This window comes from Geotrypetes seraphini, chromosome 11 (genome assembly GCF_902459505.1).
Source record: "Geotrypetes seraphini chromosome 11, aGeoSer1.1, whole genome shotgun sequence".
Lineage (NCBI taxonomy): Eukaryota > Metazoa > Chordata > Amphibia > Gymnophiona > Dermophiidae > Geotrypetes > Geotrypetes seraphini.
This window is the reverse complement of record NC_047094.1, coordinates 57,549,485-57,572,289: the sequence shown is the minus strand read 5'-3', so window position 1 is coordinate 57,572,289 and position 22,805 is coordinate 57,549,485. Positions and strand designations below refer to the sequence as shown.

The following is a 22,805-nucleotide window of genomic DNA, read 5'->3' as shown; positions in this document are numbered from 1 at the left end:
CGCCTATCAAAATGTTTTACACAATGTTGCCAATCAAATGGCTCCATGTCATCTTTTAATAGCCAATCATGTGTTAGAAAGGTTGAAAGCAGAGTGGTCTAAAAAACATAAGCTTGTCCGATTGAAAAATCAAAATAAATACAGATGTACATGCTCAATAGTGCCAGTATTAAAATCAAAGAAGATTCACATCTATCCATTCCACTCCAGTATTTTATAGACCTTTATCATATCTCTGCGGAGTCATCTCTTCTCTAAGCTGAACAGCCCTAGCCGCTTTAGATTTTCCTCTTAGGGAAGTCGATCTATCTCCTTTATCATTTTTGTCACCATTCTCTGTTACCTTTTCTAATTCCATTATATCTTTTTTGAGATACGGTGACTAGAATTGAACACACTATTTGAGGTGCGGAAATACAAGGGCATTATAATACTTTCATCTTTGTTTTCCATTCCTTTTCTGTTAATTCCTAAAATTCTATTTGCTCTTTTGGCTGCTGCTGCACACTGAGTTGAGGGTTTCAATGTACAGTATCCTCAACAATGACACCTAGAATCTTTATGTGGGTGGTAACTCCTAATGTGGAACCCTGAATTCACATAGCTATAGTTTGGGTGCCTCTTTCCCACATTAACCACTTTGCACTTCACATTAAACGTCATCTGCCATTTTGATGCCCAGTCTTGCAAAGTCCTCTTGCAATTTTTCACAATCCGCTTCTGATTTAACATCTTTGTCTCATCAGGAAATTTAATATCTCACTAGTTATTTCCATGTCTAGATCATTGATAAATATGTTAAAAAGCAGTGATCCCAGCACAGACCCCTGAAGAACCCCACTATTTGCTCTTCTCCATTGAGAATAATGACCATTTAACTTTACTCTCTGTTTTCTATCTTTTCTTAATCCAGCAAAGGACATTACCTTCTATCTCATGACTTTCTAATTTCCTCAGAAGTCTTTCATGATCGACTCATTTTTATCCACATGGCATTACGTTAGTCACCTCCAGTCTTCTGGTACCATGATGGATTTTATGGATAATTTATAAATTACTAACAATCCAAGTTTCCAAGTTTATTAGTTTTTAATATACCGACCATCAAACAAATGTCTGGCCGGTTAACAATAAAATTTAAAAAGGTAGATGAAAATAATAATGGTGTTTAAAAAATAAATAGAGTGAACATAGTACTCTGGGATGTATACCATCAGGTCCAGGCAATTTGCTACTCTTCAATTTGTCAAATTGCCCCATTACATCTTCCAGTGTTATAGAGATTTGTTTCAGTTTCTCTGACTCATCAGCATTAAATATAATTTCTGGCACCATATATTCCCCACTTCTTAGTGATGATCAAAGCAAAGAATTCATTTAATCTTTCCGCTTTGGCCTTGTCTTCCCTGAGTACCCGTTACTTCTTGGTCATCTAGCAATCCAATCGATTCTTTACCCGGCTTCTTGCTTCTAATTTACCTAAAAAGTTTTTTTTACTAAGGGCTCTTTTTACTAAGGTGCGCTAGCGGTTTTAGCGCGCGCTACAATACTGCACACGCTAAACGCTAATGCCTCTATAGAGCTTGCATTAGTATTTTTCATTTAGCACGCACTAGAAATGCTAGCGCACCTTAGTAAAAGGAGCCCTAAATGTGTTTGCCTCCAACGCAATCTTCTTTTCAAGGTCTCTCTATGCCTTCCTTATCAGCACCTTGCATTTGACTTGCCATTCCTTATGCTGTTTTATGGGCACTGAGCACTCATATTTAAATAATTATATATATTTAAATTAAATAAAATAAAGAAACAATAAGTAATATAATTAGAAAACCTTTTCTGATTAAAAACAGCTTGGCCGGTGTTTAAAGTCTACAGTATCCTATTATTTTCAGTCAGATCCTTCTTCCACTTTCTGAAGGACTTTCTTTTAGCTATAATAGCTTCCTTTACCTCACTTGTTAACCACACTGGCTACCATTTGGTCTTCTTTCCTCCTTTTTTAATATATGGAATATATATATATAATCTGTGCTTCTAGGATGGTATTTTTGAATAACATCCACAACTGATGTACATTTTTGACCTTTGCAGCTGCTCCTCTAAGTTTTTACCATTCTCTGATTATCATAGTCTCCTTTTTTAAAGTTAAATGCTATTGAACTGGGGCTGCCAGATTGGAGGTGGGACTTCTCTACACTGCCCCGTAGGTCTTCTCTATATACCTCTCTGTCTCCGTCAGCAATTCAAAGTCTGCTACTGTAACCTCAAGAGATCAGACTTGTCCCCTAAGTGCTAGGAGTTCATTGTACTGAGAACACTTATACAACCTCTCACCAACTGATCATGTAAGTCTTTTTTACGTGCAACTTCATTGGCTCCCTTTCGAAACTAGAGTTATTTTAAAATTCAGCTGCATTTGTTATAAAGCACTCTTCGGACTACTATCATCATACTTATCCACCCAACTAAAATTATTCTCATCAAATAAGAACACAAGAAACTCAGGTATGTTTATGTACCCCGCTCTGAAATCCTGTCATTTTAAAAGTTTCTTAGACAAAACTCTGGCTTTTCAAGTGGAGAAAATGAACTCTTGGCTGTGTCCTCTAATTGCCCAATCCCAATCTTACCTTGAGTTCAGAAAATCGATAAAAACCTATTTGTTTGGTAAATTTATGCGATGATTTCACATTATATTACATTGTACTGTATCATATTGTATTTCACTGTATTGCATTCCACTGATTCTACTGTATTTTGTGTCTTCGCTGATATGTCTCAGTTCTCTTGCTGTGAACCGCCTGGAACTTCTGGTTGGGCAGTATATAAGAAAATAAATTATTATAAGCAAACATGTGACATTCAGTGCAAAAGGCTGGATAGCCCTCATCTCATTGCTAGACTGCTGCCTGCATCTTAATATTGGTGATTTTTTTAAGTTGCTAAGGGAGTGGGAATATGTACACTAAGATCCCCTAAAATTGCTAGTTATACAGTATGATAGGCTTTGGTAATATTTAGTTTTTATTATTATTATTTTGTAATGTTATTGGTAGGTTCCTCTCTAATGATCTAGTTGTAGTCTGTTAATTTTCATGTGTTTATTCAATTTCTAGCCTGCAAGGAAATCGAATTGGTCAGTCAGGAGCTAAAGTGATCTCTGATGCTATTAAAACAAAATCTCCAGACTGTGTGGTTGAAATCTGAAGAGTGTTACATTCTGGGACATGGAGCTAGGAGGAAGCATACCGGGAGAAGAGGAAGAAAACTGGAAGATGGCATAAAGATAAAAGGAAGAAAAGCAGGGGCATGGACAACTGTAATTATAGTGCAGATTGAAGAACTCTCTTCTCCGATACTAAAGGATCTCCTCCTTTTTGGTAGAGTAAGGAACTGAAAGAAGCCCATTTCCTTTTCCTAATCATATGTCACAATATTGAGTAGCTGAGTAAACAGCAGGTGAGAGTGCTATGGCTTGTACTCTTATTACAGGAAACTGGGATTTAACTTTGTAAGCAGTGGTTCTCTTCCTTTTAAAACAATATGTATATATGGAATGAGGGCAAGGTGTGCAAGAGGGAAGCCTAGGATTAGGATGAAGTAAGGATTGCTGCTCTTGTGGGTAGATGCAGAAAGAATCCCCATTCTGCCACAGACTAGGGTGGACAACCATGGTCCTCAAGGGTCATAACTCAGTTGTGTTTTCAAGATTTCCATAATAAATATGCATAAGATTAATTTGCATATAGTGCTTCCATAGTATGCAAATAGATCTCATGCATTTTCAGTGTGAAGCGGTATCAGCAAGCCCTGAAGAAACGGTAGTGATCTGTAAAACGTTGGCTTTTCAGAGATGCCACGTTTATGCTTCAACACTTGTAACAGCATTGCTAACTAAGTAATTAGTGTCCCAAGCTAAAAATATAACCTAACGGCAAGAGTAAAGTCTTTATGGAAGATTTTTATAGCCAATGATGTGGGTGGAGGAGGTTTGAGCTTGCATGCTCTGCCTAGACAAACCTGAGGCTTTTTCTTCCATTTAAAGACATTACCCTTAGCTATTAGAGTGGAGCATTTTTGTTTGGTTGAATTTTTAACAGCACCATCTGTCACTGGCATAGAAAGGGGTGGGGGAAGGACCGCCCTGGGCGCTGTCTTGGTGGAGGCACTGGCACCTCTCTGCCCCACATACCACGCTTGCACCCTCCCTTCCCCACCCCGCCATAACTCTTTAAAATCTTCGCCAGCGCGAACAATTACTTTAGCCTTCTGCTTGCACTCACAAGGCTCCCTCTGAAATCACTTCTGGGTCACAGGGCCAGGAAGTGACATCTTTGGGAAAGCCAGCATGAGCAACAGGCCAGAGAAGCTGCTCATGCTGGCAAACATTTAGAGATACTGGGGTGGGAAGGGAGAGTGCGAGTGTGGTGTGGAAGGAGCAGGGGGCTTGAGGAAGGAATGGGGGAATGCCACCTCCTACCCTCACCATTGAATCCCTACTGGCCTCATTAATCTCAAAGGTTCAACAACTACATTCTTGTAATAAGTTCGCTGTTCAATTCAACCTTTCTGCAGCTTTTGATGTTGTCCATCACGATATTCTAATTTACCAACTTTCTGAGATAGGCATTGACTGGTTCTCGAAATTCTTACGATCCCGCTCTTACACTGTTAACATGAATGGCACCACGTCCTCTCCTTGTAAACCGTTATGTGGAGTCCCGCAGGGTTCACCTCTATCCCCTATTCTTTTCAACATCTATATGTCTTCCTTTCCACCTAACCCCCCTTGAAACACTTTACACTTATGCTGATGACATCCTTGTCCTCCTCGAGACCGACTCGAACCTTACTAACCTCTCTGAGAACATAACAGTATGTATAACGAACCTCCAATCCTGGGCCCTCACTGTACAAATGAAACTGAACGAGTCCAAAACTAAACTACTTTGGCTCAGCTCAAAATTAGATCAGCTACCCACCCTCATTTCACTGAGTTCTCAAGTAAAGTTCTGGGTATCATCATTGACTCTACACTTTCCTTTAATGACCACCTCAACTCTTTGGTAAAAAAAAAAATGCTTTTTTAGCCTTCACATGCTGAGGAAAGTGAGCTCCTGCTTCCACCAACAACATTTTGCGGTCCTTGTACAATCCATCATCCTCTCCAGATTGGACTATTGTAACTCCATCTACTTAAGTCTAACCAAGAAAAGCCTTCAAAGACTTAAGCGAATTCAGAACACTGCAGCTAAGCTAATCTTCACAAAAAGTAAATTTGACCATGTCTCCCCGCTTCTGCCAAGCTTCACTGGCTTCCAGTAATTTCCAGGGTTCACTTTAAATGTGCCTGCCTAACTTTTAAGATCCTACACAGCATCCTTTCTCCCCTATCTTGGAATTCCTCAAGTCCTGATACCACCAGATCCACCCAAAAATTCAAACTATCCTTCTCCTCGCTAGAAGGCGTCTTCCATGCAGGAAAATTAGGGACAGCTCTCTTCTTCAGAATTACAGAGCTTTGGAATAACCTTACTACCCCACTTCGGAATCTGGGTTCCTTCCAACTATTCCGAAAACATCTGAAAACTTGGCTAACCTCAAAAATGTAATACTTCCTTCCCTCTATGATGTTCCATCTTTATACTAAGTTCCTGCAACCCTTACTATGGAGTTCCTTCTTTATACCAGTTCCTGTAAACTGTGCCGAGCTCTATGATTGTGGAGATGATGCGGTATACAAACTTAAGGTTTAGTTTAGTTTAGTTTCAAGTGCTGCCCCGCTAAAGGAATGTTACCTCTCTCGCTTCCTGAAGCCATTCGCCATGGCATCCTGCTTCCTCTGACAGAACTTCCTGTTTCTGGGCAGGGCACTACAGAGAGAGGCCCCGGGTAACAAGAGAAATAGCATTAGAGGGTCCTGTTTTATGAGCTGCTAGAATGATAGCACCTGGCAACCCAGGGAAATCAAAAAATGGGGAAGGAAGGTGAAAGTGGTAGGATCTGTAAATGGGAGTACCAGAGAAACCATTAATAATCTGAAGGCAGATGATCCAGGACTAGTGGGTTCTTGCCAGCATAATAAATGTGTTGTCTGCCAGGAGCTAGAGTTGCTATTTGCTACTTATATATAATCACTTGGGATGGCTTTTAATAGGTATTGTTTGCCTAATGTCCTCCTAACTAGTGCTGCTCGAAAAGGTACTGTCTGATGGCTGGCAACCCGAAAGCATCTGGGACCACATCCCTGCATCCTGAAGCATTCTAAAAAGCACTGCCAGTTCCTTGGGCTAAAAGAGCCACGTATTGAGTTATGGCTGTTATTAGGGAATAGTCTATTTTAGAGATGAGAAAAATAGACAAGTAAGACTAATGATTTTATTTTAAGTTAAATATATGAGCTTGAAATCTTTTGGTGGCCTCAAGAGCTTTCTCATGACCACTTTGTGGCCCTTTATGTGAAAAAGAATGGAGACTACTGCACTAGACCATGCTGCCTCTTCTGTTCATTAACCAAACAACAATAGTGAACATTACTTACAAATATAACCTGGCTGTTCCTCAGCTAAAAGTCATTATGGCCCCATGATTCCTGCCATGAGTCATGGTGAATTTTAAAAAAAAGTTATTGTGGTTCTTCATTTTTGGATTATCTGTGCCTATATAAATAAATGAGTGACCAAAATAGATTTAATTTAGAAGAAAAACTACTAACAGATCAGGGTAATAGACCAAAAATGAGTCAGCAAAGAAGAGAAAGGGGCCAAAGATTGGAATAGATTTCTAATGTTAATTTTTTATGACATGCGATTATATATAATAATTTAATTCCCTAGGGTTACATGCAATTGTAATGTTGAAAATATCTTGCTGGCTTGAGGATGAAGTTCCAGCTCATCTACCTTTTAGGAATCTGAAAAGATTTGGGAGCACTGAGTGAATCTTGTAAAAACAAAATCAGATCATAAACAACTGTAATTTTAAACTTGTAATAAAGGTTTCTGCATTGTATACAATATAATATATTTCTTTTTTTCTAAATTAACATTTTTAATAAACATACAAAAGAAAAACAATTTTTGTAATAAATAACAGCTTAGTGTTCTTTCTTGTGTTTGCGATTGTCATTGTGGGCCCTTTTACTAAATCGTGTTAACTGCTAGCACACTTTTAATGTGGGGGAAAAATGGCCTAATGCAGGATGTATTAAATCATTTAGCATTAGCTTTGTCATTTGCATGTGCTAACTGTGCAGCATTTACTTACTTTTGGGAGGGGGGCGCAAGGAACATTTGCCTGGATCCAGTAAAGACTGAGTTAAGTTTTTGGGCATAGAAACATGATGGCAGATAAAGGCCAATTGGCCCATCTAGTCTGCTCATCCGCAGTAACCATTATCTCTTTCTCTCTCCAAGAGATCCCACATGCCTATCCCAGGCCCTTTTCAATTCAGACATAGTCTCTGTCTCCACCACCTCTTCTGGGAGACTGTTCCATGCATCTACTACCTTTTCTGTAAAAAAGTATTTCCTTAGATTAGTTCAGAGCCTATCACCTCTTAACTTCCTCCTATGCCCTCTCATTGCAGAGCTTCCTTTCAAATGAAAGAGACTCAACTCATGCACATTTATCTTACAAAGGTATTTAAACGTCTCTATCATATCTCCCCTCTCCCGCCTTTCTTCCAAAGTATACAGATTGAGATCTTTAAGTCTGTCCCCATACTCCTTATGATGAAGACTACATACCATTTTAGAAGCCTTCCTCTGGACCGATTCCATCCTTTTTATATCTTTTTGAAGGTGCGGCCTCCAGAATTGTAAACAATAGAAGTCTCACCAACTTGGGCATCAATACCTCCTTTTTTCCTGCTGGCCATACCTCTCCCTATGCAACCTAACATCTTTCAGATCTTCTGTTATTTATGGTACAACAATTTTTATTGAACAGAGAAAGAAACAGATAATGCAACATAAGTTACAGGAAATGTTCAAAATGTTTTGTATGCAACAGTAAAAGAACATGTTGGAAAGAGCAAAACAAGACACTGTCTCCCCTTAGCCCTCTCCCCGTCACAATAAAGTGTAATGACAGACACAGCAAGAGAAGGCAGCCATTATACTGACATGGGAAAGAAGTAAAACAGCAAACAAGATTAAATACAGGGAGGAAAAAAGAATCGGAAATCCCCCCCCCCCCCCGCCCAAGACCCTTGTTAGGTTTGAAACAGTTATTTTATTGATAATAAGAAACCCAACAAGAAACATAGGACAGTTCACCAAATATTAAACAGAAAAACAAAGCAGATGGAGAAGTCCCAGTTAAAACAGTAGCATCACAGTAAACAAATAAGACAATAGTACACAATCATCCCCAACCCAATGACAAAGTAAAGATACAAACACTGCCGTTTCAGGGCTCTGGACTCTTATGGGCCACAAGGATTCAGAGAGCAAAGCCCCCCCCCCCCCAACCCTCACCCTCCCAAGAAAGTAGAAAACAAATAAAACAAACCTCCTCCCCTAAAATAAAGAAAGAGATGGACCCCAGGAAGAAGGAGGTCCCAAACCTCAGCCAGGGAAGTACCAATTCACAAGGCATACAAAACAGGACTACGGGCTCTATGGGGTAGAGTCCACATATAAACCCCAGGTACAAAGAAAGTATTTTTTCTGTCCAAAGGATCCTCGCACCCGACTTCTCTCCAAGAGCATGAGATTGTGGAGACAGTTACGCCATCTCCAAAAGGAAGGAGAAGAATCAGAGGTCCATATCTCCAAAATCACTTTCTTAGCCAAAAGACCTGCTTTCCTCACAAAGAGGCTATGCGAACCTGCAGGCAATCTGAAGGCTTCGAATTTGTCCAACAAGAATCCTACTGGGATAAGAGGAATAGACTTCCCCAAGAGGCGCTCAAGATAACGTACAATTTGTTTCCAAAAGGCTCTGACCCCTGGGCAGCTCCAAAAGGCATGAAAGAAAGACTTATCAGCATGCAAACAATGTTCACACTGGGAAGAATCAGACAGACCTGACTTAAACAATTGTGTTTGAGTAAAATATTATTATTATTATTATTCTTTATTCTTATATACCGCCATACCCAGTGAGTTCTAGGCGGTTTACATCAATTAGCAAATGATCTGCATTGAATAGCAGATTTACAACAAAATTAGAGGTAGATTTACAAAATTAGAAGCAGATTTACAGCGTTGAATAGCAGATTTACAACAAAATTAGAAGTAGGTTTACAAAATTAGAAGCAGATTTACAGCATAATTAGAAGAATTTTTGACAGAAAATTGCAGGCTGAATTACGATAAATTACAGTGATACCGATGGAGACCACGAAATTGACATTCACGAAGCTCAGCTGAGATAGACAAAGTTCGGATATGTTTAATGAGACAACCCAGGTCCAAATCTGCCAGAGAAATGCCCAATTCTGGTGCCCAACGATGACACAAAGAATCCCAAGATCTACAGGGAGCAAGAAGGGACAAAGCTCTATGAAGCAAAGAAATGGACAGGCCCATCTCCACAAATTGAGTAAAAAAAAAATCTGAAGCTTAGTGCCCAAGCCCACATGAAGCCCCTCCACTGGTAAAGAACAGAAATAATGCCTCAGCTGTAAATAGGCAAAATAATCCCCAGACTCAAAACCCTCCCGCCCTCTGAGAGCTTCCCAAGACACCAATGATCCATCCGCAGAGAACATGAGACAACAAAGATATACCAAGACGCTCCCACTTTCGGTAGGTGACGCTATCACACCCAGCTATAAACTGAAGGTTCCCTCGAAAAGGCAATTGATCAGACACCCCTAACATTCCCCCCCAGTAAAGGTACGAAAGCATTACAAGCATCCAGCAAAGAAGAAAGCAAAAGACTAGAACGTAAATGGGAAGGCACGCCTGAGGTGCCTGGAGGACAGAACCCAAACGCTAGGGGCAATAGCACTCCAGCTCATACTCAAAAACAAGTATACTGATGTTGATCCAACATCCAGTCCCCCAAATAGTGGAGCAAGCAAGCTAGGTTGTAAGTATGCATGTTCAGAACTCCCAGACCACCCTGGGACCAAGATCCCAACAAAAAATGAAAAGCTATTCTTGGTTTTTTATTGCCCCAAAAGAATCGAGATAAAAGACTATCAGATCTTCTATTATTTAAACAAGCAACAAATTATGGGAATTATGCTTACCTCTGATGTTCAAAACCATTTTCCTGAGAAGTTGGTGTTTAATTGGTTCAATTGCTCATTAAACATTCTTGCGAAATCTGCCATGCATATGAGTAGATGATGCTACTTACATTCATATAAACAACAAAATCATGTCTTAAATGTACGTAGTAAGCTGTACTGAATAGCATATTTTACTATTCAGCTGAATATAAACAATGGGCTTTAACATAAATAATAAAAGAAGCTTTGCATTAGGGCACCACACAAATCAGGCTACTCCTCAACTCTGCATGTGTTGGCAATTGCTTTCTCATCCAGCTCTGATACTATAAATCTTAGTAGCTCTTTTGAATCCATTGTGTCTGGAATCTGCAGCTTAGTAATTAAAACATTTACAAGTAATATCAGTTACTAACATGACTTTATTTTGTCATTTTTGTCCAAGAGAATAACAATTTTTGACTAAGAAATGGGAACATATCTTTCCACAAAAAATAATGCTCAGAATAATTACAATAATAAATTTAAAAAGAAAGCTGCCCAAGTAGAAAATGTTTCAAAGGAGGATGTAATAGAAACATCTCCTTCTCTAATGCACAAGTTACAAGCAAAGATATCAAAACTTTGTGGTGGAGAGATATCTAGAAGTCATTGTCACTGTCATCAAGCACCTCTGGTTTTCTTGCCCGACGGTTTGCTTTGGTGGGTGAAATTTCAATGCTGTTGTTGTCATTTTCCAGATCAGCATCCTCATCATCCTCATCTTCATCCTCATCATCCATGTCCATTTCACTATCATCAGAGTCATCCTGCAGGAAAGGGAATTTGATTATCAGGGTGACAGCTGCTATATCTAGAGGACTCTTATTCAATTGTCCCTGAAATGCCTATGAAATTTATTTAGTACTCATCTGCCAAGCTCAGAAATAATAACCTGCTACTCTATCAAGATACTTAAAGGATACAGAGAAAGACTTGCCAACTAGCTAACTGGAGTTATTTTGTGGATTTTCAAAATTTCATATTCTAATACATTCTGGTAGGTCCTGTTGCTCCACTGAGGAAATGAAAAACAGTACCTGAATGCACTGGGATAACAAGTATTATTGAACTTTCAACTCAGAAAAAGCATAAATATAGTTACCAGTATCTAGTATATACATTTAACACATTTGAGCTTGAAAAACAAGGCTACAACTATCAGAATCTGTTGGAATGAAGACTATAAAAGTTGCTAAGAGTCAACTCAAATAATATAATTTGTTTGTACTTATACTAGGAGCAGGATGAAATGTGAAAAGAAATAATGTTGTAATAATGAGTAATATACAGCCTTAGGTGATAATTGATTAATATACATATTTAAAATAAATTGATGTAGGAAACTTTATAATAAAGAATGACAAATGCAGGGCAAGAGCCAAAGATTTGATACACTGCTTTTCTATGGTTCAACCAAGCAGGTACTTTCTCTGACTCTAGTGGGCTCAGAAGCTAAGGGGTCCTTTTATCAAGTTGCGGTAGGGGTTTAACGCACGGAATACTGCGTGTTAAACCGCCTGCCGCGCTAGTCGCTAACGCCTCCATTGACGAGGTGATAGTATTTTGGCTTGCCGCGGGGGTTAGCGCATGATGAAATGCCCGACGTGCTAACCCCCATAGCGCACCTTGATAAGAGGAGCCCTAAGTTTTCAATGCAGGGTTAAGTGATTTGCCTGGGGTCATAAGGAGTTTTATTGGGAACTGTACCTGATTTTCAGTCCATTAACACTACCCAGTAAGCTACTCATCCGCTAATTACAACAACACCTACATTGTTAAACTACTACTACTACTACATATCGGTTTTTAAAGCACTACTAGATGTATGCAGTGCATTACACAAACACATATGAGAGAGTCCTAGGAAGATGGTTTTTTGTTGTTTTTTTTACAATTTTATAGAGCTGGCAACAGATGCTGGACTGACAACTCTGGAAACCAAAATCCGTCAGTAATTCACATGACAGGTGCAGCATGAATGGTGGCCATGCAAGCATCTTTATACTACTTTGCCATTGTTCCTTAATTTTGCCTATTAATAATGTGTTATGGTGGACTTTTGGTCATGAAGACCCTGGGTCTCTAGATTAAAACCATCAAATCATTTCATAGCTAATGTAAACAAAATAAATAGCAATGAATGAATGACAAATATTACTGCTTGAAATATGGGTACAGAAAGCATAGTCAATCTTGTTCCTGAATCATGGGAAATCATCTGAAATTTAGGTGCTTAGGGCTAGGATGGGATGATATCTTCCCACTTTTTTGGGCACAAGGAAATACCGGGAATAGAATCTCTTCCCTTCCTTCCCTAGTGGCACAGGTTTGACTGCATTGGCCTGGAGAAGGGCAGATTCCTCTGCAAGTATCTGCTTGTGCTCTTGGAGGGCAATTTGGTATACCTAATGCCAATGTAGAGTGTAACCCAGACAAACTCCCTCTCACCAGAATGTCATCCAGGATGGTTACTTGAACTGCAGCTATGCTCTCCTAGGGCTAATGAAAACCTTGTCTCCTGTTTTGACTAGTGAGCTGGTTGGGGTGAGTCCTAAGTTGATGTGGACAGGATTGTTGGGGCTGGGACTGCTGGGATAAGTGGGAAGATGGAAGAAGCTTACACCTTTGAGAATAGTAGGGTCTGCACCTCAGCCTGCTTAGGAACTTCCAAATAGAGGAGGATGCAGCTGGAGACTCCCAAGAGAGGAACTGAGTGGTGTCAATTTGTTTCTTAATGAATTCACCTCCACCTTATACCCAAAAAGATTGCCTTCTTGCCAAGGAATGTCCACTAACCTCTCTTGAACTGCTTGTTCCAAGTAGGAGACATGTAGCCATGAGAGTCTATGCATTCCTACACCCATGGCAGAGAGTCTAAACACAATATCAAAAGTATCATAGCTGCCCCTGGCCAGATACGTTCTGCATGCCTCCAGCTGATGTTTGGCCAATTGACAAAGCTGTGTGGCCTGCTCCAGAGGGATAGAGTCCACAAGACTAAGCACACTGATTGTCAGGGACTTCAAGCAGATGCTTGTGTAAAACTGGTAGGTCTGGATGCAGGCAATAATCATCGAGGCCTGATAAAGTTTTCTCTTAAACGAGTCCAGAGTTAGAGCCTCCCTACCTGGGGGTGCTGAGGCATGAGTCCTGGAGCTTCTGGCCCATCTTAGACTACGGTACTAGAGAGTAATGTGGCAATTGTGCCCACTTGAATCTGGGAGCCTTTTTGATACAAAACTGTGTATTCACCTTCTTTGGTGCAACCTGAACTGAGAGGGGAAATTCCCAGTTCTTCATCAGTGTGTCCTTCAGTACAGGGTTTAAAAGAACTCTGACTCCCTTCCTGGAAGATGATTTCTTGTCCAAGACTGATAACATCTCTTCCATGGGCTCCTTCTAAGTTTCCAATTTTAATGGGATGACCAAAGTCATTTCCTTCACAAAACCAGTGAACGAAGGAGAGGGGAGGGGTCAGAATGGATACCATAAAACTCCTCTTCTGAGAAGTAATGTGGATTCTCATCTGATAGTTAAGATCAGACTCCTCTAAGTACTCAGGATGGTCCCAGTGAGTCTGTATCTGTATCAGGCATACGCCCTGAATGGCGCTGAGGTACAGCTACCAATAACTCTGGAGAAGCTTCCTCACCCAATGTTGAGGGTGGTGCTTCATGAGTCAACTGACACCTGTCAAAGTGCCAGCACTGAAGACCGCCCCACAGGCAAAGTCTGGTTCTCAGGAAGAGCTGAGGCTGAGCTGCAGCTAGTGCAATTCCCTCAATGCCTAATCAAAGTGCAGCTGGAACATCTGCACTAGCTCCTCATTAAGCAGAGCCTGGTACCACTCATCAAAAGGAGGCATTGGCAAAAGCTGGGAAGCTGGGTCAGAGTCATCTGAAGAGAAATCAATGCACTGGGAGCAGGAGCCTGATTGTTTGTAAACTAACACACTAGTAGCTCCAATATAGAGGGAGATCGATCTTCCCAGAGCTGAAGCTTCTTGAGGACTGGAGACTCGAATGCCCTGGTGATCCCAGCATCATGCTTCGATGAGGATCGATGCTGATGCTTCTTAGGCTTCCTTCAACACACAGTATCAGAGTCCCTCGGTGCCAAAGAGGATGTCAAACTTGTATGTGTTTTTGGAGGCTTCCTTGATGCTGGAACACTTTCAGTGGTAGAGGTAGTCTGGGCAGCCATTGAGGTCAATGCTTCTGGTGCCATCAATGGACCAGCCTTTGACAAGCCAATATGTTTCTCCTACTGGACCTGATGTGTCTTCTGTGTCCTCAACTGTATAAAAATTAGGTTGATAATTAAGCCCTAGGCACCTAATGTACCAGCTGTGTGGGTCCATGGCAGAGGTCATTTTATTACACTGGGCGCACCTTTTGAAGCCAGTGGGGGTTATCTTAGATATCAAATAAAGAATAGCAGCCAGGAAAAAGGGGCTAGATCAAAACTGAGGCCGGTGCTCAGGCCTAAGCAGGCCTAATGAGCCACAAAAAAGATAATAAAAAAACAAAACCACAAAAGAAAACCACTTGAAGGGCTGAGAAAAACTAAGAAAATTATAAGGAAGACATTAACAAGGGAAACACTAAAGAAAACATACCATAAAAAGCATGAAACCTGTATGGGAAGGCACTCGAAATTAAAAAGAAATACATGCTGAAGAGAGACTGCAAAAACGCATTCTCCCAGCTCTGAGGAAGAGATTGAAGTACCTGTGCTTGTGTGTTAGGCAGAAAGGTATCTGGGAATGTATAGTGGGATGCTGCCAGAACTTTCTTAAAGATATGCAAACTAGGCAGCATCCATACCATGCTCAGTTGGATAATAATAATAATAACTTTATTCTTTTATTCTGCCATAACCAAAAGTTCTAGGCAATTTACACTAAAAAGAACTGGACAATCAGCAAAATACAATAATACAGTAAAAAATACAAATATTTGTAAAATAGAATTTCAATAATAAAACTCTCATTAAGTAATAAACTTATCGAACAAAGTGGTCTTAATTAATTTCTGAAAACAGCAACAGGATAGCATAGCTTGCTGAATACATTTACCTAACCAAGATTGTTGCCTACCAGCTTGAAGTGCTGGGGTCCTATCTAAGAAGATCTTATATCTAATAATAATAATAATAACAGCTTATATACCGCAATACCGTGAAGTTCTATGCGGTTTACAGAAGATTAAGCAAAGGTAACAAATTGAATTGACTTTAAGAGGGGAGGAAGAAAGAGAATTAATAGGACAGGAAATTCATTGTTGAGGAGAGAGTGATCAAAAGGACAAGTTAATCGCTATAGAGGGGAGAGAGAAGAGAGGATCAGTTGTCTAGATGCTTTAGGAACAAGTGTGTTTTTAGACGTTTCCTAAATTCCCCATAAGTAGTGGGCGAAAGCAATTGTTCTAGGTCTTTACCCCATGATGCTGCTTGGTGTGAGAATACATCCACATGTGAGAATACACTGGGACTGGATGATCTCAAAGAAACAACATTAAAAATTAACAATAAAAATAAAACAGCAGCATTAAAATCAATACATCAACTAAAAATAAAGCTATCCATCAAACACCTGTAAAAACAGATATGACCCATGGAGCAATACTTACATCATCCTCACTTTCTCCGCCATGCATTGTCCCCACAATACGTGTGCCATTTCTTCCTGTAGACAGAAAGGAAAACAAATCAGGGAATTATGTATTAAACACATTGTAATATAGGAGGGTTCCAATTTTAGCACATATTTGTTGGTGCACATTCAAAGATAAAACACTAATATTCTTAGATATTTTGGCCTACCTTAAAGTGAGAATTTTGGGGTTTTTGGGTTCTGTTGCACTAACCAGCCCAAAATTAAAGGACAGGCAGGAAAAGGAAAGATTTTGCAGGTTCCATCTACCCAAAATACTCTCTAAAAACCAAGACAAAAAAAGCAAACATTTCTTGAAAAATATATTTCTTGCAAAGCATTGCACCAAGAAAATTAAAAAGGAAAAAGAGAGAAGGCCCTTACTTTGTGCAGTAAAACCGCAACATTTACAGCAATGTGAAAGTGAAAGTAAAATAGGCACAATTGCCGTAAGAGATTTGAAATAAAAAAAAAAAAGGGATCAAGTGATGGTAGCAAAGTGAAAAAGGGGGAACTATAAAACTGGTAGTGAGCATAAGGGATGAGATATAAACATAATTCTGCAGTTTCACAAAAGGTAAAAAGTGTTGTATTCAAACAAATAAAAACCAGTGAAAAAAATAACAAAAACTCCGAGGTGAAGACGTGGTGCCCACCAAGAAAAACACAGGGGGGAGAGGCTATGAGAATCAATCAGCCTTCTGTCCCAACACCACAGCCTCAAACTATCTCTTAAGGACAAAATGCAGCCTGCAGTCCTGTGAATCTTTCAACATTACTCCCCCTTCATTGGGGAGGAAGGTATAGCACAGTTACTTACCGTAACAGGTGTTATCCAGGGACAGCAGGCATATATTCTCACATGTGGGTGACGTCATCTACGGAGCCCCAGTGCGGACAGCTTTTCAAGCAAACTTGATTGAAGTTTCAAGTTTGCTACACTGCACCACGCATGTGCATGCCTTCTTGCCCACTAGAGGGCGCATCCTCACCTCGTGGTCCTCAGTTCCATAACCAGCAAAGAAGCCATCCCCGGGGAGGTGGGCGGGTTGTGAGAATATATGCCTGCTGTCCCTGGATAACACCTGTTACGGTAAGTAACTGTGCTTTATCCCAGGACAAGCAGGCATGATATTCTCACATGTGGGTGACCTCCAAGCCAACCAAAGAAGGGCAGGTGGGAGGATGGCAATTTAGGAAAACAGGTTACGTAACACCGACTGGCCAAACCGGCCGTCGCTTCTGGACAAATTGTCCAGACAGTAGTGGGAGGTGAACGTATGAACCGAAGACCAAGTGGCAGCTTTACATATGTCCTCCACAGGAGTAGACCAGAGGAAAGCAACAGAAGCTGCCATAGCCTTGACCTTATGCCCCGTGACTCGACCATGGAGCGTGAGACCAGCCTGAGCGTAGCAAAAAGAAATACAAGCCGCTAGCCAGTTGGACAAGGTGCGCTTGGAAATAGGATGTCCCAGCCGATTAGGATCAAAGGACAAAAATAATTGAGGAACCTTCCGATAAGACTTGGTACGTTGGAGATAAAAAGCCAACGCCCTCTTACAGTCAAGCGTGTGAAGCGCCGCCTCCCCAGGATGAGAGTGGGGCTTCGGAAAGAACACCGGAAGGACAATAGACTGATTGAGGTGAAAATCAGACACAACCTTAGGTAGAAATTTAGGATGGGTGCGAAGAACCACCTTGTCATGATGGAACACAGTAAAGGGCGGGTCCGCAACCAAAGCCTGAAGCTCACTAATTCGACGAGCAGACGTGAGCGCAAGTAAAAAGACCACCTTCCAAGTGAGAAACTTAGGAAGAGACTTGTCAATTGGCTCAAAGGGAGGTTTCATCAGCTGAGCCAAGACCACATTCATATCCCAAACTACAGGAGGAGGTTTCAGAGGAGGATTAACATTAACTAAACCCCTCATGAACCGAACCACCAGAGGATGAAGAGAGAGAGAACGTCCCTCTAGATGCCGATGGAAAGCAGCAATAGCACTGAGATGTACCCGGATGGAGGATGTCTTCAGGCCATACTCGGACAAATGTAACAAATACTCCAGAACCGAGGACACCTGAACCAACTTTGGATCCAGATGGTGCGAGGTACACCAGGATGAAAATCTGGTCCACTTCTGGGAATAACAAAGCCGAGTAGAGGCCTTTCACGAGGCTTCCAACACCTCTCTGACCGCCGAAGTCAGGGGGAAAGGAACCAAGCCGTCAGATGTAATGACTGAAGATTGGGATGCAACAGCGAACCTCGACTCTGAGACAGCAGAGAGGGAAACACAGGCAGAAGTAGAGGCTCCCTGACACTGAGTTGAAGGAGCAGGGAGAACCAGTGCTGACGAGGCCAACGAGGCGCGATGAGAATCATAATGGCTCCGGACGACTTGAGATGAACCAACGTCCTCAAGATCAGAGGAAAAGGAGGAAATGCATAAAGGAATCTCCCTCCCCAGTCGAGAAGGAAGGCATCCGCCTCGAGACGGTCCTGGGAGTAAATTCTTGAACAATTGAGGGGCAGTTTGTGAGTCTCCGGGGAGGCGAACAGATCCACCTGAGGCGTCCCCCAGCGGTCGAAGACCTCGCGCAGAACTCGGGAGTTGAGCGACCACTCGTGCGGCTGGAGAAGACGACTGAGTTTGTCGGCTAGACAATTCTTCTCTCCCTGAATGTAAACCGCCCGCAGGAAGATGTTCTGAAATGTCGCCCATTCCCAAAGGCTTCCCGGCACAGGGACCAAGAGCCCGTTCCCCCTTGTTTGTTTACATAATACATCGCCACTTGGTTGTCTGTCCGTACCAGGACCAACTGATTGCGCAGCAGATGAGCGAAGGCTCGGGCTGCCAGAAAAATGGCACGAAGCTCCAACACATTGATGTGACAACGACGGTCCCCCGCCGACCATAGCGCTTGAGTCCGCAGACCGTCGAGATGAGCCCCCCACGCGTACTCCGAAGAGTCCGTGGTCAGGACCTTGCGATGCGGAGGGATGAGAAAGAGCAAACCCCAGGAAAGATTGGAAGAGTTGGTCCACCAACGGAGCGATCATCTCAAAGAAGGAGTGACCGTTAGAGGAAGGGAGAGCGAGTCTCGATCCTGGCGCCACTGGGAGGCCAAGGTCCACTGAGGGAGTCTCAGACGCAATCGGGCAAACGGCGTGACATGAACTGTCGAAGCCATGTGGCCGAGTAGAATCATCAGCCGATGTGCAGAGACGGAGCGCTGCCGCAGAATCTGACGGGCCAGGCGAAGCAGAGCCTCCAGTCTCGACGAAGGCAGGAATGCACGAAGGCGAACCGTGTCCAACACGGCCCCGATAAACTGAAGGGATTGAGCCGGGCACAACTGCGATTTGGGAAAATTTACCTCGAACCCCAGACGTTGAAGGAAGATGATAGTCTGTCGGGTCGCTGAGATAACCCCCACCTGGGATGAAGCTTTGATCAGCCAATCGTCCAGGTAGGGGAAGACCTGCAGCCCCTGGGATCGTAGGGCAGCCGCGACCACCACCATTCACTTCATAAAGACCCGAGGAGACGAGGCCAGCCCGAAGGGGAGGACTCGATATTGGAGGTGCAACTCCCCCACCTGGAACCGTAAGTATTGGCGAAAGGTGGGATGCACCGGAACATGCGTATATGCTTCCTTGAGGTCCAGGGAGCACATCCAGTCCCCCGAGTCTAGTAGAGGGTACAGGACTGGAAGGGACAACATACGGAACTTCTCCCGGACAAGGAACTTGTTGAGCCTCCGGAGGTCCAGAATGGGGCGTAAGTCCCCGGTCTTCTTCGGGACCAAAAAGTAACGGGAGTAAAACCCCCGTCCCCTTTGGTTCGGGGGCACATGCTCCACCTCCCGAAGGCCCAACAAGGACCTGGCCTCGGACAGGAGAAGAGGAAGCTGGTCTCGGCAGCAAAGAGAAGCCGCCGGCGGATGTTCCGGTGGCATGGACGAGAAATTCAGCGAGTAGCCCTCGGAGATGATCCGGAGCACCCAAGCGTCCGACGTGATCTCGGCCCATGCTGGAAGAAAGGCCTGCAGTCGGCCCCCGATAGGAAGGGGGTCCGCCCCCAACCGCACATCACGTCAAAAAGACGGAGCGGGTTTAGACGCTCCTTGTGCCTGAGGCTTCGGTTGGGACGCCCTGCCCTGCTGCTGGGGACGTCGGGGCGGAGACCTGGAAAAGGCCGGCGTCGACTTCTGCGGGTACCGCCGCGGAGGAGGTCTAAACGGCTTCTGCGGCGGAGCCCGGGGTTTGGGACGGACCAACGAGGCAATAGAGCGCTCGTGCTCAGACAAACGCTTGGTCGCCGCCTCCAAGGACTCATCAAACAGCTCTGAGCCAACACATGGAAGATTGGCCAGACGTTCTTGTAAGTTCGGGTCCATATCCAGGGTACGGAGCCATGCCAGACGGCGCATGGCCACTGCGAAGGCTGACACACGAGAGGCGAGCTCAAACGCGTCATACACCCCATGGAAGAGGTAGAGACGCAGTTGGGACAAATTGGACATAAAAGCCCCAAAATCCTCTTTATGGGAATCTGGCATGACTCCATAAAACCTCGGCAACGACTTCACCATCTGTCTCAAATAAGACGAGAAGGTGAATGCGTAATTCAGGACCCTGGTCGCCATCAAAGAGTTGGAATAGAGGCGACGACCAAACTTGTCCAAGGTCCGTCCCTCCCGTCCGGGGGGAACAGCCGCCGAGACTCTGGACGGCTGCGACTTCTTCAAAGCTGACTCCACCAGCAGGGACTGGTGGGACAGCTGAGCTTTATCAAAGCCCTTGCACGGAACCGTGCAATATTTAGACTCCATCTTAGAAGGCACCGCTGTGACTGTAAGAGGGAAGTCAAGGTTCCTCAAAAAGGTCTGATTAAGAACCTTATTGAGAGGCAACCGAGGCGTCTCTCGAGGAGGGGAGGGTAAATCCTGCTCCTCCATAAACTCCTTCGTGTACTTTGATCCTGCTCCCAGATCAAGGTCCAAAGCCCTTCCCATATCTAGAATGAACCTCGAGAAAGAGGAGGGCTTCGAAGGCGGGGAGGGAGATCGAGACGAGCGCCTCGCCAAGAAGGAAGGAGAAGCCTCGCGTGAGTATCGAGGTTCCTTCCCCGTACCAGACCCCGAACCCCAAGAAGCTGCACCGAGCGATCTGGATGGGGTCGGGGACCGGCCATGCCCCGAGGAACCCCTTCGGGAAGTCCCCGGGGTATGGGGCACCGAGGCACGCCCCTTTCGTCTTGGCGAAGAGTCCCTCGAGCACTCAACCTCAGACGCACGAAAAAGCCTCGGGTTATCGAGGCGCAGTTCGGAGACCCGCAGGGTCTCGGCCCCGGTCGGCGAGGAGCGACCGTGTCGTCGAGGAGACGCCCGGTGGCATTTGGGCTTCCTCGACCGACGCTTCGCCCGAGGCCGGCCCGAGGGCGAGGAACCCCGGGAGGACCTCGACGAGGACGACGAGGAAGAGATCCTCCGAACCCGTCGCACCTTGTCCCGAGGCCGCACACTCCGCTCAGGCTGGTCAACCGAGGTCAAGGGCAAGGTCGGGGCCGAGGCCAAAACCCCCCCCGGGCCCGAAGTCGAGGGCACCGGGACCGAGGTCACGGACGCCGGGGCAGCCGAGGCCGAAGCCTGCTGAAGGTGCGTGAGGGCCCCGGACAGCTCCGAGGCAATGAGAGCCCGGAGCAAGTCCTGAAAGACGGGAACCCCCATCATAGTCGGCAGGTCCGGGGCCGTCAGGTGCTCCCTCGAGGGCGACCTCGGTACCGAGTATTCCCGCGGGGCACCCGATTTCGGCGCTCGGGGCGGGGCCGAGGACGACCCACCCGCCCCGCCGAGGAGCTCGAGGATGGCTTCTTCGAGGCTGAAACAGAAGCAGGAAGTGAGGACTTACCCTTCGCCGACTTCGGGGTCGAAGACACCGGCTTCGACGCCGGGGGTTCCCGGGGCGAAGACGAAGGAGTCGAGGCCGAGGTCGAGGTCGAGGTCAAGGCCGGGGCCGAAGCCGAGGCCCATGTCGAGGCCTTCCCCGCCGCGGGGTCAACAGCGAAGAGCTCCGCCATACGGGCCTGACGGCGGCGGAGAGCTCTCCGTTGAAAAGTGGAGCACCGGAAACAGGTGTCGGAGGGGTGCTCAGGGCCCAGGCAACGCAAGCACCACCGGTGAGGATCGGTAATCGACAGGAGCCGATCGCACCGGGTGCACTTTTTAAAGCCCTTCACAGGACGGGACATGGGCCCAAAAACCGGCCGGGAACAAGCGAGGTCCCACGGCCGCGGCTACCGGGAGCCCCCACGGCCGCGGCTACCGGGAGCCCCCGGAGCCGAACGAAAAAGATTTTTTTTTTTTTTTTTTGACGAAAACTGAAAGAAAAGAAAGAAAGAAAAGTAAATTAAGCACAGCGACCGTGAAAAAACACACAGCCGCGGTGTCAGAAGGCTAAATTCAAAGAGCACAATTTCCACAGGGCTTCTGGCTCCGCGGAAAAAACTGAACTGAGGACCACGAGGTGAGGATGCGCCCTCTAGTGGGCAAGAAGGCATGCACATGCGTGGTGCAGTGTAGCAAACTTGAAACTTCAATCAAGTTTGCTTGAAAAGCTGTCCGCGCTGGGGCTCCGTAGATGACGTCACCCACATGTGAGAATATCATGCCTGCTTGTCCTGGGATAAGCTTGGTTACCTGCACCACCAGAGAATTCACCTTCAGAGGAATAAACAGCTGATGAAATTCAGCATTCATTAGGTAACTTTACCCTCTGGGACCTCCCAGTGGTCTGTAAACATCTTAGTAATGTCTGGATGGGAGGGAAAGAATGTAGTTTGAGCCTTAGTGATGCTCACCAGTGGAGCACTGAGCAGTAGACTGAGAAGGCTCTATCTTTAATTCCTAGAGACTCAG

The 22,805-nt window shown here is 44.3% G+C and overlaps 2 protein-coding genes across 5 annotated transcripts in view; one reads left to right on the top strand and one right to left on the bottom strand.

Moving 5' to 3' along the window:
• The window catches only part of NLRC3 (NLR family CARD domain containing 3), a 145,830-nt gene extending 140,996 nt beyond the window's left edge, over nt 1-4,834 (top strand). For all 3 annotated transcript variants that reach the window (XM_033915094.1, XM_033915095.1, XM_033915093.1), the window contains exon 21: nt 3,117-4,834. In XM_033915094.1, the coding sequence (XP_033770985.1) occupies nt 3,117-3,207 (91 nt within the window). In that variant the 3' untranslated portion in view covers nt 3,208-4,834. The remainder of the gene's footprint in view (nt 1-3,116) is intronic.
• A 5,756-nt stretch (nt 4,835-10,590) lies between these two features.
• The window catches only part of CLUAP1 (clusterin associated protein 1), a 130,983-nt gene continuing 118,768 nt past the window's right edge, over nt 10,591-22,805 (bottom strand). For both annotated transcript variants that reach the window (XM_033914557.1, XM_033914556.1), the window contains exons 11-12: nt 15,859-15,914; nt 10,591-10,995 (exon numbers count right to left, since the gene is read on the bottom strand). In XM_033914557.1, coding sequence (XP_033770448.1) covers nt 10,828-10,995; nt 15,859-15,914 — 224 coding nt within the window. In that variant the 3' untranslated portion in view covers nt 10,591-10,827. The remainder of the gene's footprint in view (nt 10,996-15,858; nt 15,915-22,805) is intronic.